The sequence below is a fragment of the Pseudophryne corroboree genome, chromosome 7, assembly GCF_028390025.1.
Source record: "Pseudophryne corroboree isolate aPseCor3 chromosome 7, aPseCor3.hap2, whole genome shotgun sequence".
Taxonomy (NCBI): domain Eukaryota; kingdom Metazoa; phylum Chordata; class Amphibia; order Anura; family Myobatrachidae; genus Pseudophryne; species Pseudophryne corroboree.
In genome coordinates, this window is record NC_086450.1 from 423,254,628 (window position 1) to 423,269,335 (window position 14,708).

General features: G+C 47.6%; 1 protein-coding gene across 2 annotated transcripts in view; it reads right to left on the minus strand.

Annotated features, from left to right (window-relative positions):
• Positions 1 to 365: 365 nt before the first annotated feature.
• The window catches only part of AXIN1 (axin 1), a 117,034-nt gene continuing 102,691 nt past the window's right edge, over positions 366 to 14,708 (minus strand). Inside the window, exons 8-11 of one of the 2 annotated variants that reach the window (XM_063934819.1) lie at positions 11,276 to 11,521; positions 3,246 to 3,353; positions 1,326 to 1,493; positions 366 to 1,182 (exon numbers count right to left, since the gene is read on the minus strand). In XM_063934819.1, the coding sequence (XP_063790889.1) occupies positions 1,056 to 1,182; positions 1,326 to 1,493; positions 3,246 to 3,353; positions 11,276 to 11,521 (649 nt within the window). In that variant the 3' untranslated portion in view covers positions 366 to 1,055. The remainder of the gene's footprint in view (positions 1,183 to 1,325; positions 1,494 to 3,245; positions 3,354 to 11,275; positions 11,522 to 14,708) is intronic. The other variant, XM_063934820.1, reaches the window with a different exon arrangement.

Consider the following 14,708-nt stretch of genomic DNA (forward strand, 5'->3'; position numbering starts at 1 on the left):
TTTCTGACCAGCGTTGGTCAGCACAGACATATACATGGAGTGCTGTGACGACACGTAACTCGGAATCCATGCGTCTCCTAAATTTTAACAGTGTATTTTGTACGTGGGAATCTTCCATCCCATGTGACACTTTGACCGGTGCCAAATATTCCGATTTTGAGACAAAGAAACCCAAAGAAATTAAATGCTGAATGTAACGATAGTACTTTAAAACGTGTTGTCTGAAATAGTATGCAACATCTTTGTAACCACTCAAAGCCCACGCCAGCCACTGTTGTGGCGGAAATTGCGCAGATAATACTGTATTTTTGTGTTGCTGACAGACACCCATTACTTTAATATAGCAATAAAACAAGATTCTGGAATACAAGGAGGATAAATAATAAATTATATTTCTAGTTTCAAAAAAGACTCACAAAGAGCAATTCAATAAAGAAAAAAAAAAAAAGTTTGGAAAATTGTTTAAAATAACCAAGTGCCCATACATAAAAGTACCAGCGCTTCCAACACCTGGGCCCAGCGTGCATACTGAACAGGACATTTCTTCAAAGCAAACCGTAGTGTTTGTAAAAGCATAGAGAATACATGTGTGGCAACAGAGAACACTGGAAATGGCAGCTAAAACATCTGAAATAAAACACATGTTGGCAGAATGTGTATGTTACTATTGGCTTAAGATGATTAGTGACAAGTCTGGTGACGTCAGCACCATAGGATTTACATTTACATAAGTGCACTGTGACATTGGGAATTATCTTCCTGTTTATTTCAAGGTATCAAAAATATGCAGCTTTCATAAACAAGGTTCTATTACAATCTCTAGTTGAACTGTACACGGCTACGTTACATGAACTGCTCCCAGAAGGGGAGGTGGCGGACGCGGTCCTGGCAGGGTCTCGGCCTGCAGTCTGGCGGGAGCCTCGCGAGCCCAGGGTACGGCCCCGTACGACGGCGAGGGCCGACTTGCGTCATTACTGGATTCCAGCATTTAGTGTTTAAGGTGTTCAAGTCTCCCTTCTACCCATCCAGCGTGTCATCTTAGGTTTCCAAGTGACCTAGTCAATCTTTTCCACTTTCCCAATAATTTTTTCTTCATAAATGGGTAAAATAGAGTCATCGTCTCGCACTTCCTCGAATACCACTCCGCAATCAAATTCATCGCTTACTTTCTTGAAGTAATACCTAGAGACGGACATATTCAGACTGTAAGAACAGGATATATAGACTCACTGTGGTTAATACATGTAGAAGATGGACAGATTCATAGGCACAGAACTGTAAGAACAGGATAGATAGACGTATAGTGTGGCCATGTGTGACTGTACCTGTAATTTCCTTTCTTTGTAAGCAACTCCTTGAATTGTCCAAGGGTCACTACACGACCTTTCACCATGGTCCTGTAGGGAATTGGTTCTCCACAGAAATAGTAAGCCACAACAATGTTATCACAGGGCTGCCCGGAGCCACTTCCCCCCTTCTTCTGTGGCTTTAACCTGATGAAGATAAATCAAAAAGGTTAAGCAAAAATAGTAAATAACTGAACCATACCGAGGCTAAAAGCGATGACATTAAGTGAGCCCAGTCCTTTCTGGACCCCCTACAGTGCTGCATATTAGGATGTCAGGCGCCAAAATGTCTCTCCTTGGACTTCAAAGAAATTTACAAAAAGGAAGTCTCATGTGCATGGAAAAATGCCTCCTCCCACAAGATGAATATTTTCATAATACAGGGAGGTCAAAAAGTCCCCCCGCAACAAGCACGGTCTCTGGCTGTAGGTTTCATCTACATCTGTGGGAGGCCAGAGAGGGATAGATAGTACTTTCACCACTTAGGGATAACAAATTCTCTTATTACATTTAATAATGTTGTCATATTGGTTAGCATACTTTCTCTACAGGGAGACTTGCTTAGCACCTAGTCACTGTGTAGGGACTTTTTGAACTCCCGCCATATGCACATTTGACAATGTTACCAGTGCATCATTTAGATAAGGTCCCATATTTGTTTTTTTTTGGGCCTTTAGTAGAAGAAACCATTACATTCCTACACAGAACACATTTACTCCTCCAACCAATGCAAATTACTACAGTGAACAATTTGTTATAAACAAGTTTCATTATTTCCATCAGAAACAAACATAACCATAAGGAGGACGCTGGACAAAATGGTTAACTGCTAAAGCACAGAATGTCAGTTGGTGGTGTCCCTGTGTATGAACCCACCAATCTATGCAGGTCATTCATGTTACCAAGAAGGAACACGAGAAAATCATATCTCAGCTTCACATGAACCCAAGGTGATTTATGATAGAAAGACACCACTTAAATGTTATCTGTCATTGAATGCTGGACAGCTATAGCCAACTATAAATAATGTGTCCGGTAAACTAGCTTAACCCTTCGGCGTCGGGACCCTGATGGGTGAAACTGCCGACAACTTGAAATGGTAAGTGTGAGGCTTAGGCTGCAGGAAGGGTGGGTTAGGGTTAGGCTGTGCTGTGTATGTGTGAGGGGGAAGGACAGGGTTAGGCTGCCGAATGGGGCGGTTAGGATTAGGCTTCGGGGGTGTGGGGGTGAGGCTAGCCTTAGAATACTTACCAAAGATTGCTGGCCTTTTCACCGTCGGGATCCCGCTGCCAGCATTTTGACAGTCAGGATTCTTACAGTCGGAATTCCGTATCTAACCCAGCTCAGCACTTTACCTGTAGGTGGCTTTTTAACCACCACGTATTGCACAGCTAGATTGCTACGAAACTGGTCCATTCTGTGCAGTGCTTAAATACACGGTCACTGTAAAGCTTACATCACACAGAGTGAGCAATACAGTGGATGTGTGGTGATGCTACGCTTGGTATCTCAGTAGTAATAAGTTCCGATGGTAAAGCAGAAACATACGGATCTACTGAAAAATTTCCAGCTGCAGGTCCTACGCGCATGGTAGTAGTTACAGGTTGCTCCCCATCCTGGTCCTGCGCTGTCACTGGCTGCAGAGGTGGTGGGTCTGCTCTACATGTGCACCAACACTCAGGAGCACCCACAATACATACATTGTACTTTTCAAAAGGGAGCTAAAAACTACAACACAACAGCATTCTCTGCAGCTACTCACTGGATGTGAATAGAGGTGTGGTAGCAGCTGACTGGAGGGGAAAACGCACAAAGGGGAGGGCGGCTACAGTCTGGGGTGGTGGGGGAGGGGTGTAAAGCAGAGAGAAATTCACACATGATAAGAAGAGTGACACATACTGTGACTCTGAGAGGTCCATGTCGGAGACAGCTGGTACCACATTCAGCAGTGGGATATAAGCTGGCCTGACAGAAGAGCGCCCCCGCTGGATTACCTCTTGAACATACCTAGAGAACAACCTTACAGATTAGAAAATGATCTATATCCATGCAGTGGCACCGAATGAAAACTCGCTATCTCTATTACTAACTATAGGCTTTTCTATTACTAATGTGACAGCCATGATTACCACCACCAGGCAGTCACATGCAAACATTCCCACCAATACAGAACACAACAAGCCAAGTGTAAATAAGAATTTACTCACCGGTAATTCTATTTCTCGTAGTCCGTAGTGGATGCTGGGAACTCCGTAAGGACCATGGGGAATAGCGGGCTCCGAAGGAGGCTGGGCACTCTAGAAAGATTTATGACTACCTGGTGTGCACTGGCTCCTCCCACTATGACCCTCCTCCAAGCCTCAGTTAGGACACTGTGCCCGGACGAGCTGACATAATAAGGAAGGATTTAGAATCCCGGGTAAGACTCTTACCAGCCACACCAATCACACCGTACAACTCGTGATACTATATCCAGTTTGACAGTATGAAAACAACTGAGCCTCTCAACAGATGGCTCGACAATAACCCTTTAGTTAACAATAACTATTTACAAGTATTGCAGACAATCCGCACTTGGGATGGGCGCCCAGCATCCACTACGGACTACGAGAAATAGAATTACCGGTGAGTAAAATCTTATTTTCTCTGACGTCCTAGTGGATGCTGGGAACTCCGTAAGGACCATGGGGATTATACCAAAGCTCCCAAACGGGCGGGAGAGTGCGGATGACTCTGCAGCACCGAATGAGAGAACTCCAGGTCCTCCTCAGCCAGGGTATCAAATTTGTAGAATTTTGCAAACGTGTTTGCCCCTGACCAAGTAGCTGCTCGGCAAAGTTGTAAAGCCGAGACCCCTCGGGCAGCCGCCCAAGATGAGCCCACCTTCCTTGTGGAATGGGCATTTACAGATTTTGGCTGTGGCAGGCCTGCCACAGAATGTGCAAGCTGAATTGTACTACAAATCCAGCGAGCAATAGACTGCTTAGAAGCAGGAGCACCCAGCTTGTTGGGTGCATACAGGATAAACAGCGAGTCAGATTTTCTGACTCCAGCCGTCCTGGAAACATATATTTTCAGGGCCCTGACAACGTCTAGCAACTTGGAGTCCTCCAAATCCCTAGTAGCCGCAGGCACCACAATAGGCTGGTTCAGGTGAAACGCTGACACCACCTTAGGGAGAAATTGGGGACGAGTCCTCAATTCTGCCCTATCCATATGGAAAATCAGATAAGGGCTTTTACATGATAAAGCCGCCAATTCTGACACTCGCCTGGCTGAAGCCAGACATGACCACTTTCCACGTGAGATATTTCAGATCCACGGTTTTTAGTGGCTCAAACCAATGTGATTTTAAGAAACTCAACACCACGTTGAGATCCCAAGGTGCCACAGGAGGCACAAACGGGGGCTGAATATGCAGCACTCCTTTCACAAATGTCTGAACTTCAGGTACTGAAGCTAGTTCTTTTTGAAAGAAAATCGACAGAGCCGAGATCTGTACTTTAATGGAGCCTAGTTTTAGGCCCATATTCACTCCTGCTTGCAGGAAATGCAGAAATCGACCTAGTTGAAATTCCTCTGTTGGGGCCTTTTTGGCCTCGCACCATGCAACATATTTCCGCCATATGCGGTGATAATGCTTTGCCGTAACATCTTTCCTGGCCTTAATAAGCGTAGGAATGACTTCTTCCGGAATACCCCTTTTCCTTTAGGATCCGGTGTTCAACCGCCATGCCGTCAAACGCAGCCGCGGTAAGTCTTGGAACAGACAGTGCCCCTGCTGTAGCAGGTCCTGTCTGAGCGGTAGAGGCCACGGGTCCTCTGAGAGCATCTCTTGAAGTTCCGGGTACCACGCTCGTCTTGGCCAATCCGGAACCACGAGAATTGTGTTTACTCCTCGCTTTCTTATTATTCTCAATACCTTTGGTATGAGAGGCAGAGGAGGGAACACATAAACCGACTGGTACACCCACGGTGTCACTAGAGCGTCCACAGCTACCGCCTGAGGGTCCCTTGACCTGGCGCAATATCTTTTTAACTTTTTGTTGAGGCGGGACGCCATCATGTCCACCTGTGGTTTTTCCCAACGGTTTACCAGCATCTGGAAGACTTCTGGATGAAGTCCCCACTCTCCCGGGTGGAGGTCGTGTCTGCTGAGGAAGTCTGCTTCCCAGTTGTCCACTCCCGGAATGAACACTGCTGACAGTGCTAGTACATGATTCTCCGCCCATCGGAGGATTCTTGTGGCTTCTGCCATCGCCATCCTGCTTCTTGTGCCGCCCTGTCGATTTACATGGGCGACTGCCGTGATGTTGTCTGACTGGATCAGCACCGGCTGGTGTAGGAGCAGGGATTTTGCTTGACTTAGGGCATTGTAGATGGCCCTTAGTTCCAGAATATTTATGTGAAGGGAAGTCTCCTGACTCGACCATAGTCCATGGAAGTTTCTTCCCTGTGTGACTGCCCCCCAGCCTCGAAGGCTGGCATCTGTGGTCACCAGGACCCAGTCCTGTATGCCGAACCTGCGGCCCTCTAGAAGATGGGCACTCTGCAGCCACCACAGTAGAGACACCCTGGTTCTTGGAGACAGGGTTATTAAGCGATGCATCTGAAGATGCGATCCGGACCACTGGTCCAACAGGTCCCACTGAAAGATTCTGGCATGGAACCTGCCGAAGGGAATTGCTTCGTAAGAAGCCACCATCTTTCCCAGGACCCGCGTGCAGCGATGCACTGATACCTGTTTTGGCTTCAGGAGGTCTCTGACTAGAGATGACAACTCCCTGGCTTTCTCCTCCGGGAGAAACACTTTTTTCTGGACTGTATCCAGAATCATACCCAGGAACAGTAGCCGTGTCGTCGGAACCAGCTGTGACTTTGGGATATTCAGAATCCAGCCGTGCTGGTGCAGCACCTCCTGAGATAGTGCTACTCCCACCAACAACTGTTCCTTGGACCTCGCTTTTATTAGGAGATCGTCCAAGTACGGGATAATTAAAACTCCCTTTTTTCGAAGGAGTATCATCATTTCCGCCATAACCTTGGTAAATACCCTCGGTGCCGTGGACAGTCCAAACGGCAGCGTCTGGAATTGGTAATGGCAATCCTGTACCACAAATCTGAGGTACTCCTGGTGAGGATGGTAAATGGGGACATGCAAGTAAGCATCCTTGATGTCCAGGGATACCATGTAATCCCCCTCTTCCAGGCTCGCAATAACCGCCCTGAGCGATTCCATCTTGAACTTGAATTTTTTTATGTATGCGTTCAAGGATTTCAAATTTAAAATGGGTCTCACCGAACCGTCCGGTTTCGGTACCACAAATAGTGTGGAATAGTAACCCCGGCCTTGTTGAAGTAGGGGTACCTTGATTATCACCTGCTGGGAATACAGCTTGTGAATTGCCGCTAGCACCGCCTCCCTGTCTGAGGGAGCAATCGGCAAGGCAGATTTTAGGAACCGGTGGGGTGGAGACGCCTCGAATTCCAGTTTGTACCCCTGAGATACTATTTGAAGGATCCAGGGATCCACCTGTGAGCGAGCCCACTGATCGCTGAAATTCTTGAGGCGGCCCCCCACCGTACCAGGCTCCGCCTGTGGAGCCCCACCGTCATGCGGCGGACTTGGCAGAAGAAGCGGGGGAGGACTTTTGCTCCTGGGAACCTGCTGTTTGTTGCAGCCTTTTTCCCCTACCTCTGCCTCTGGATAGAAAAGACCCGCCTTTTCCACGCCTGTTTTTCTGGGTCCGAAAGGACTGAACCTGATAAAACGGCGCCTTCTTAGGCTGTGAGGGGACATGGGGTAAAAATGCTGACTTCCCAGACGTTGCTGTGGAAACTAGGTCCGAGAGACCATCCCCAAATAATTCCTCACCCTTATATGGCAACACTTCCATGTGCCTTTTAGAATCTGCATCTCCTGTCCACTGGCGAGTCCATAAGCCTCTCCTAGCAGAAATGGACAATGCACTAACTTTAGATGCCAGTCGGCAGATTTCCCTCTGTGCATCGCTCATATATAAGACTGAGTCTTTTATATGGTCTATGGTTAACAGGATCGTGTCTCTGTCTAATGTGTCAATATTTTCTGACAGTTTATCTGACCACGCAGCGGCAGCACTGCACATCCAAGCTGACGCAATAGCTGGCCTAAGTATAATGCCTGAGTGTGTATATACAGACTTCAGGATCGCCTCCTGCTTTCTATCAGCAGGTTCCTTGAGGGCGGCCGTATCCGGAGACGGTAGTGCCACCTTTTTAGACAAACGTGTGAGCGCTTTATCCACCCTAGGAGGTGTTTCCCAACGTGACCTATCCTCTGGCGGGAAAGGGAACGCCATTAGTACCTTCTTAGGAATTACCAATTTTTTATCAGGGAAAGCCCACGCTTCTTCACACACTTCATTTAATTCATCTGATGGGGGAAAAACTACGGGTAGTTTTTTCTCCCCAAACATAATACCCTTTTTAGTGGTACCTGTATTTATATCAGAAATGTGTAACACCTCTTTCATTGCCTCAATCATGCAGTGAATGGCCTTAGTGGGCATCAGGTTAGACTCATCGTCGTCGACACTGGTGTCGGTATCAGTGTCGACATCTGGGTCTGCGGTCTGAGGTAGCGGGCGTTTTAGAGCCCCTGATGACCTGTGCGACGCCTGGACAGGCACGAGCTGAGAAGTTGGCTGTCCCACATTTGGCATGTCGTCAAATTTCTTATGTAAGGAGTCTATACGTGCACTCATTTCTTTCCATAAGCTCAACCACTCAGGTGTCTGCCCCGCAGGGGGTGACATCCCTTCTAAAGGCATCTGCTCCGTCTCCACATCATTATCCTCATCAAACATGTCGACACAGCCGTACCGACACACCGCACACACACAAGGAATGCTCCAACAGAGGACAGGACCCACAAAAGCCCTTTGGGGGGGACAGAGTGAGAGTATGCCAGCACACACCAGAGCGCTATATAATGCAGGGACTAACTGAGTTATGTCCCCTATAGCTGCTTTTTCTATATAATTTATACAGCGCCTAAATTTAGTGCCCCCCCTCTCTTTTTTTACCCTTTTCTGTAGTGTAGACTGCAGGGGAGAGCCAGGGAGCTTCCTTCCAGCGGATCTGTGAAGGAGAAATGGCGCCAGTGTGCTGCAGGAGATAGCTCCGCCCCTTTTCCGCGGACTATTCTCCCGCTTTTTTCTGGATTCTGGCAGGGGTATTTTCCACATATATAGCCTCTGGGGCTATATATTGTGGTATTTTTGCCAGCCAAGGTGTTATAATTGCTTCTCAGGGCGCCCCCCCCCAGCGCCCTGCACCCTCAGTGACCGGAGTGTGAAGTGTGTGTGAGGAGCAATGGCGCACAGCTGCAGTGCTGTGCGCTACCTTGGTGAAGACTGATGTCTTCTGCCGCCGATTTTCCGGACCTCTTCTTGCTTCTGGCTCTGTAAGGGGGACGGCGGCGCGGCTCCGGGACCGAACACCAAGGACTGGGCCTGCGGTCGATCCCTCTGGAGCTAATGGTGTCCAGTAGCCTAAGAAGCCCAATCCGGCTGCAAGCAGGCGAGTTCGCTTCTTCTCTCCTTAGTCCCTCACTGCAGTGAGCCTGTTGCCAGCAGGTCTCACTGAAAATAAAAAACCTAAATCTATACTTTCTAAGGGCTCAGGAGAGCCCCTAGTGTGCATCCAAACTCGGCCGGGCACAAAATCTAACTGAGGCTTGGAGGAGGGTCATAGTGGGAGGAGCCAGTGCACACCAGGTAGTCATAAATCTTTCTAGAGTGCCCAGCCTCCTTCGGAGCCCGCTATTCCCCATGGTCCTTACGGAGTTCCCAGCATCCACTAGGACGTCAGAGAAATATATGATCACCTTCCTTCCCAGAGCTCCAGTGAAGAAGCCCGGATGGAGTTTGGTATGCAGCTATGAGAAGCAGCAACACTAGGGAAAATATGGGCGGGATGTGTCAGGATTTTTATCCCGATGCCAGGACATGTGGCGGTTCCTGGAAAATGGGGAGAGGGGCGCGGAGGGCGTGTGGAGGCGAGTTCACTTTAATAATTTCCAGCAGCCTATAAAACTGTAGTTCTAACTCAGTAATATGTCCTATGCAGCATTCTTGCACAATGCTACACATTAAGCAGTATCGGCTCTGAATAACCCCCATTGTACGGTGTCCAGCCTATTTTATCACACAGGTGGCTGAAAGGCTAATGCTTCTGGAGTCCATTACCATCAGTGCTGACTGCTGTGCGCTCATCAGAACTAAAGCGCTTTCAACACGCACTGAGAAACACACAACTGTCACAGGGATCACTGAAGCAGATGTATTAAGGGGAGGCATTCATTTTGCCGGCTGTCGGGATCCCGGCTGTGAGGATACAGACGCCGGAATCCCGACCCGTGACGGGACACTGTGCGCTGGCCGCCAGTATTCCAGCTGTCGGGTTCCCGATGCCGGTGGTCTCCTGACCGCTGGGATCCCGATAGCCGGCCTATCATACTGAATCTGTATAAAGTGTAAGGTGATAACACAGCAGCCCGTCAGATCCTAACTTCCACATTACAGGCTGAGTATGAAAAATGACAGGAGCTGGCTGGCTGGCGCGTTATCACCTTCCACTTTATTACTTAATACATCTGCCCCCTTGGTAAACTGCTTCTATGTGGCCACATCTGAATGTTATAGCGCAACCTCAACACTGCATGAAGCCGTTAGAGGACTTTAAAACGCGTTTGACGGCTGTGAACGAAAGAAAAATACAACAGGGAGGAAATCCTCTTAAACCAGTGGTTCCCAAACTCTGTCCTCAAGGCATTCTAACAGTCCAGGTTTTAAGGATATCCATGCTTAAGCACAGGTGACTTAATTAGTGCCTCAGTCAGTTTGATTATTGCATATGTGCACAAGCAGGGATATCCTTAAAACCTGGACTGTCAGGGTGCATTGAGGACAGAGTTTGGGTACCACTGTCTTAAACGCATAATTATTAAGCCTGTAATGAGCCTTTGAAGCCACAAGTATATTATGATGTCCATGTGAAATGAGGAACAGTTGCAGAATATATTTTCAGAAAATGCAGACATTTACCAAAAGGACTGACAGTATAAGAACATAACAAAAACTTTACATTTAAAACAATTTTTCCATCAGTAAATATTCCAAGATGTAATTGGAGCACTAAAAAGTTTTGAGAATCTTTAAGAATTCCCAATGAAGTACAAACTCAAGTCTAACCACTGATCAGTATCCAAAAAGCCATTATACCCCCCAAAAATTAAGGAGACAATAGATTTGACTGACAGGCTCCTACATTATTCTGTCTATCCTGTACTAACCTGAATGGCAAGTAAAGGACACCTTAAGAAATAAAGGAAACATTGGTTCTAGGTGGTGTGAGATGACATATCGTTAGAGCGTACAGTCACGATGTAACACATACATACAGATGTGTCCTTGTACACTGTGGTCTCAGTTGCGCCACATAACCCCTCTCGGCTCGGTGCGCCATGTCCTGGGTGACTCGGCCACGTGGAATGTCTTTCTCACTCACAATGTGCACACACGTAAGTAAGACAACTGGGAGCGCCTAAACTGCATTGCTAGATTACATTAAGCAATTTGATGCGAGTCTGTATTTGTATACGAAGGGTTCTGAGTGGCCGTAGCGTTTCATCACACCAAGTTCTATATTTGCTGTACGGTCGCTGGTTTCATCTGAAATGTCCTCATCCATACCGTTACATACTAGAATTACTACAGTGGCTGCTTGACACCTTCCCCAACACAACTAAAACACGTATACAGGCCATTGCTGTGCAGTGGTCGCAGATCCAGCCCTGGTTCTATATGGGGCACGGTAACCTGAGATAACGTGAGATTGCGGCACAGGCAGATGGGATGATGCGAGAACACTGAATAGTTTGATACCTTTGTTTCACTTGCGCTTTCCCAGGTTTTTTCTCCTCCTCTTCCAGCCGCCGGCGTGCTTCCTCCAACTGCGTCAGTGGATTGGGGGCAGGGTTAGGTGGCATGGTGGGGTCTTGGATGAAGGGGTGAGAGGGCTGCACCACGTTGCGTAGCTGAGCACTGACCCAAGGGTGTACTGCACCGGGCCGTTCAATGGAAAGTGGTCTAGGCACATCATGAGCGGGCTGCTTCTTGGCACCTGATGAGCTGCAGAGAAATAATTGTATTACATGCAAAGGTCAACAACAATAATCCAAATGCAACACAAACAGGCTATAAACTGCCCCCATAGCCCTGTGCAATTATAAATAGGGTGCACTGTGGGATTCATACAAAACTAGAGAAAATGGCCCATATACAGTATACCAAACTGGTATTTTTAGGGCAGCAAGTGAAAGTTACTTTTTTTTTTAAATATGTGTTTATTGAAATGATCACAAAATACAAACCATGGGGGTTATTTAGAGTATTTAGCAATTTTTGCTAAATTAGAGAAAACTGCTAAGGATCAAGTTGCAATCTGGGGGCCGCCCAGCAGGGATCATGCCGCCCTGCGTTACAATCGCAATTAAATTGCAATTGCAGGAGCCAAAATAGAGAATGACCCCCTGCATACGCAGCAAGCTGCACATACAGAGCACGGCAGCCATGATTCCGATCGCAGGAAACGTTGTCGTTCCCCCCACCCCCACAACGCATCGCTGCCCCGAATGCCCACCACCTGTCAATCCTCCGAGATGCAACCACAATTTGAAACCCTAAACGTGCGTAATGCGATTTTAACCCCCAATGTGCAGAAAAATGAGCAGTACAATACAGAAGTGTGATCTTCCCACTGTAACAGAGTACAATAGTGAAAATAAAATACATGAATATAGTAACCGGAAACACCCATACGGGGACATGGCTAAATACGTGAGAAGGGAAGGTCGGTAGGTTCTTAGAGTCTAATAACAATACCCAGTTAAATAAAAAAATGGCGGGGACCCATTGGCAAAGTTTGCAGGTTATACTGTGTGTTTTACTTTTAAATGGTTTTATAATCACGTCTTCAATTGACCTTATGTTACTCAGCAACTGGATTAAAGGCTTTGTTCTGTATTGTAGCAATACTAGCAGCATACGGAGTTAAAGTATGAATGCAGAAAAATAAGAATTTACTCACCGGTAATTCTATTTCCCGTAGTCCGTAGTGGATGCTGGGAACTCCGTAAGGACCATGGGGAATAGACGGGCTCCGCAGGAGACTGGGCACTCTAAAAGAAAGATTAGGTACTTTCTGGTGTGCACTGGCTCCTCCCTCTATGCCCCTCCTCCAGACCTCAGTTAAGGAAACTGTGCCAGGAAGAGCTGACACAACAAGGAAAGGATTTGGAATCCAGGGTAAGACTCATACCAGCCACACCAATCACACTGTACAACTTGTGATAACCATACCCAGTTAACAGTATGAACAACAACTGAGCCTCAGTAACAGATGGCTCATAACAATAACCCTTTAGTTAAGCAATAACTATATACAAGTATTGCAGAGAGTCCGCACTTGGGACGGGCGCCCAGCATCCACTACGGACTACGAGAAATAGAATTACCAGTGAGTAAATTCTTATTTTCTCTGACGTCCTAGTGGATGCTGGGAACTCCGTAAGGACCATGGGGATTATACCAAAGCTCCCAAACGGGCGGGAGAGTGCGGATGACTCTGCAGCACCGAATGAGCAATGGCAAGGTCCTCCTCAGCCAGGGTATCAAACTTGTAGAACTTAGCAAATGTGTTTGAACCCGACCAAGTAGCAGCTCGGCAAAGCTGTAAAGCCGAGACCCCTCGGGCAGCCGCCCAAGAAGAGCCCACCTTCCTTGTGGAATGGGCTTTTATCGATTTAGGATGCGGTAACCCTGCCGCAGAATGAGCTTGCTGAATCGTGTTACAGATCCAGCGCGCAATAGTTTGCTTTGAAGCAGGAGCACCCAGCTTGTTGGGTGCATGCAGGATAAACAGCGAGTCAGTTTTCCTGACTCCAGCCGTCCTGGCTACATAGATTTTCAAAGCCCTGACTACATCCAGTAACTTGGAGTCCTCCAAGTCCCGAGTAGCCGCAGGCACCACAATAGGTTGGTTCAAATGAAACGCTGATACCACCTTAGGGAGAAAGTGGGGACGAGTCCTCAATTCTGCCCTGTCCATATGGAAGATCAGATAAGGGCTTTTACATGACAAAGCCGCCAATTCTGACACACGCCTAGCCGAAGCTAAGGCCAACAGCATGACCACTTTCCACGTGAGATATTTCAGCTCCACGGTCGTAAGTGGCTCAAACCAGTGGGATTACAGGAAATTCAACACAACGTTAAGATCCCAAGGTGCCACTGGAGGCACAAAAGGGGGCTGAATATGCAGCACTCCCTTAACAAACGTCTGAACTTCAGGCAGTGAAGCCAGTTCTTTTTGAAAGAAAATAGATAGGGCCGAAATCTGGACCTTTATGGACCCCAATTTTAGGCCCATAGTCACTCCTGACTGTAGGAAGTGCAGAAATCGCCCCAGCTGGAATTCCTCTGTTGGGGCCTTCCTGGCCTCACACCAAGCAACATATTTCCGCCATATGCGGTGATAATGATTTGCTGTCACATCCTTCCTAGCTTTTATCAGCGTAGGAATCACTTCATCCGGAATGCCCTTTTCCGTTAGGATCCGGCGTTCAACCGCCATGCCATCAAACGCAGCCGCGGTAAGTCTTGGAACAGACAGGGCCCCTGCTGTAACAGGTCCTGTCTGAGAGGCAGAGGCCATGGGTCCTCTGAGATAATTTCTTGTAGTTCTGGGTAGCAAGTTCTTCTTGGCCAATCCGGAACGATGAGTATAGTTCTTACTCCTCTCTTTCTTACTATCCTCAGTACCTTGGGTATGAGAGGAAGAGGAGGGAACACATAAACAGACTGGTACACCCACGGTGTCACTAGTGCGTCCACAGCTATCGCCTGAGGGTCCCTTGACCTGGCGCAATATTTTTTTTAGCTTTTTGTTGAGGCGGGACGCCATCATGTCCACCTGTGGCCGTTCATAACGGTTTACAATCTGCGTGAAGACTACTGGATGAAGTCCCCACTCTCCCGGGTGGAGGTCGTGCCTGCTGAGGAAATCTGCTTCCCAGTTGTCCACTCCCGGAATGAACACTGCTGACAGTGCTAGCACGTGATTCTCCGCCCATCGAAGAATCCTTGTGGCTTCTGCCATCGCCATCCTGCTTCTTGTGCCGCCCTGGCGGTTCACATGGGCGACCGCCGTGATGTTGTCTGATTGAATCAGCACTGGTTGGTTTTGAAGCAGGGGCTCTGCTTGACTCAGGGCGTTGTAGATGGCCCTTAGTTCCAATATATTTATGTGTAGAGAAGC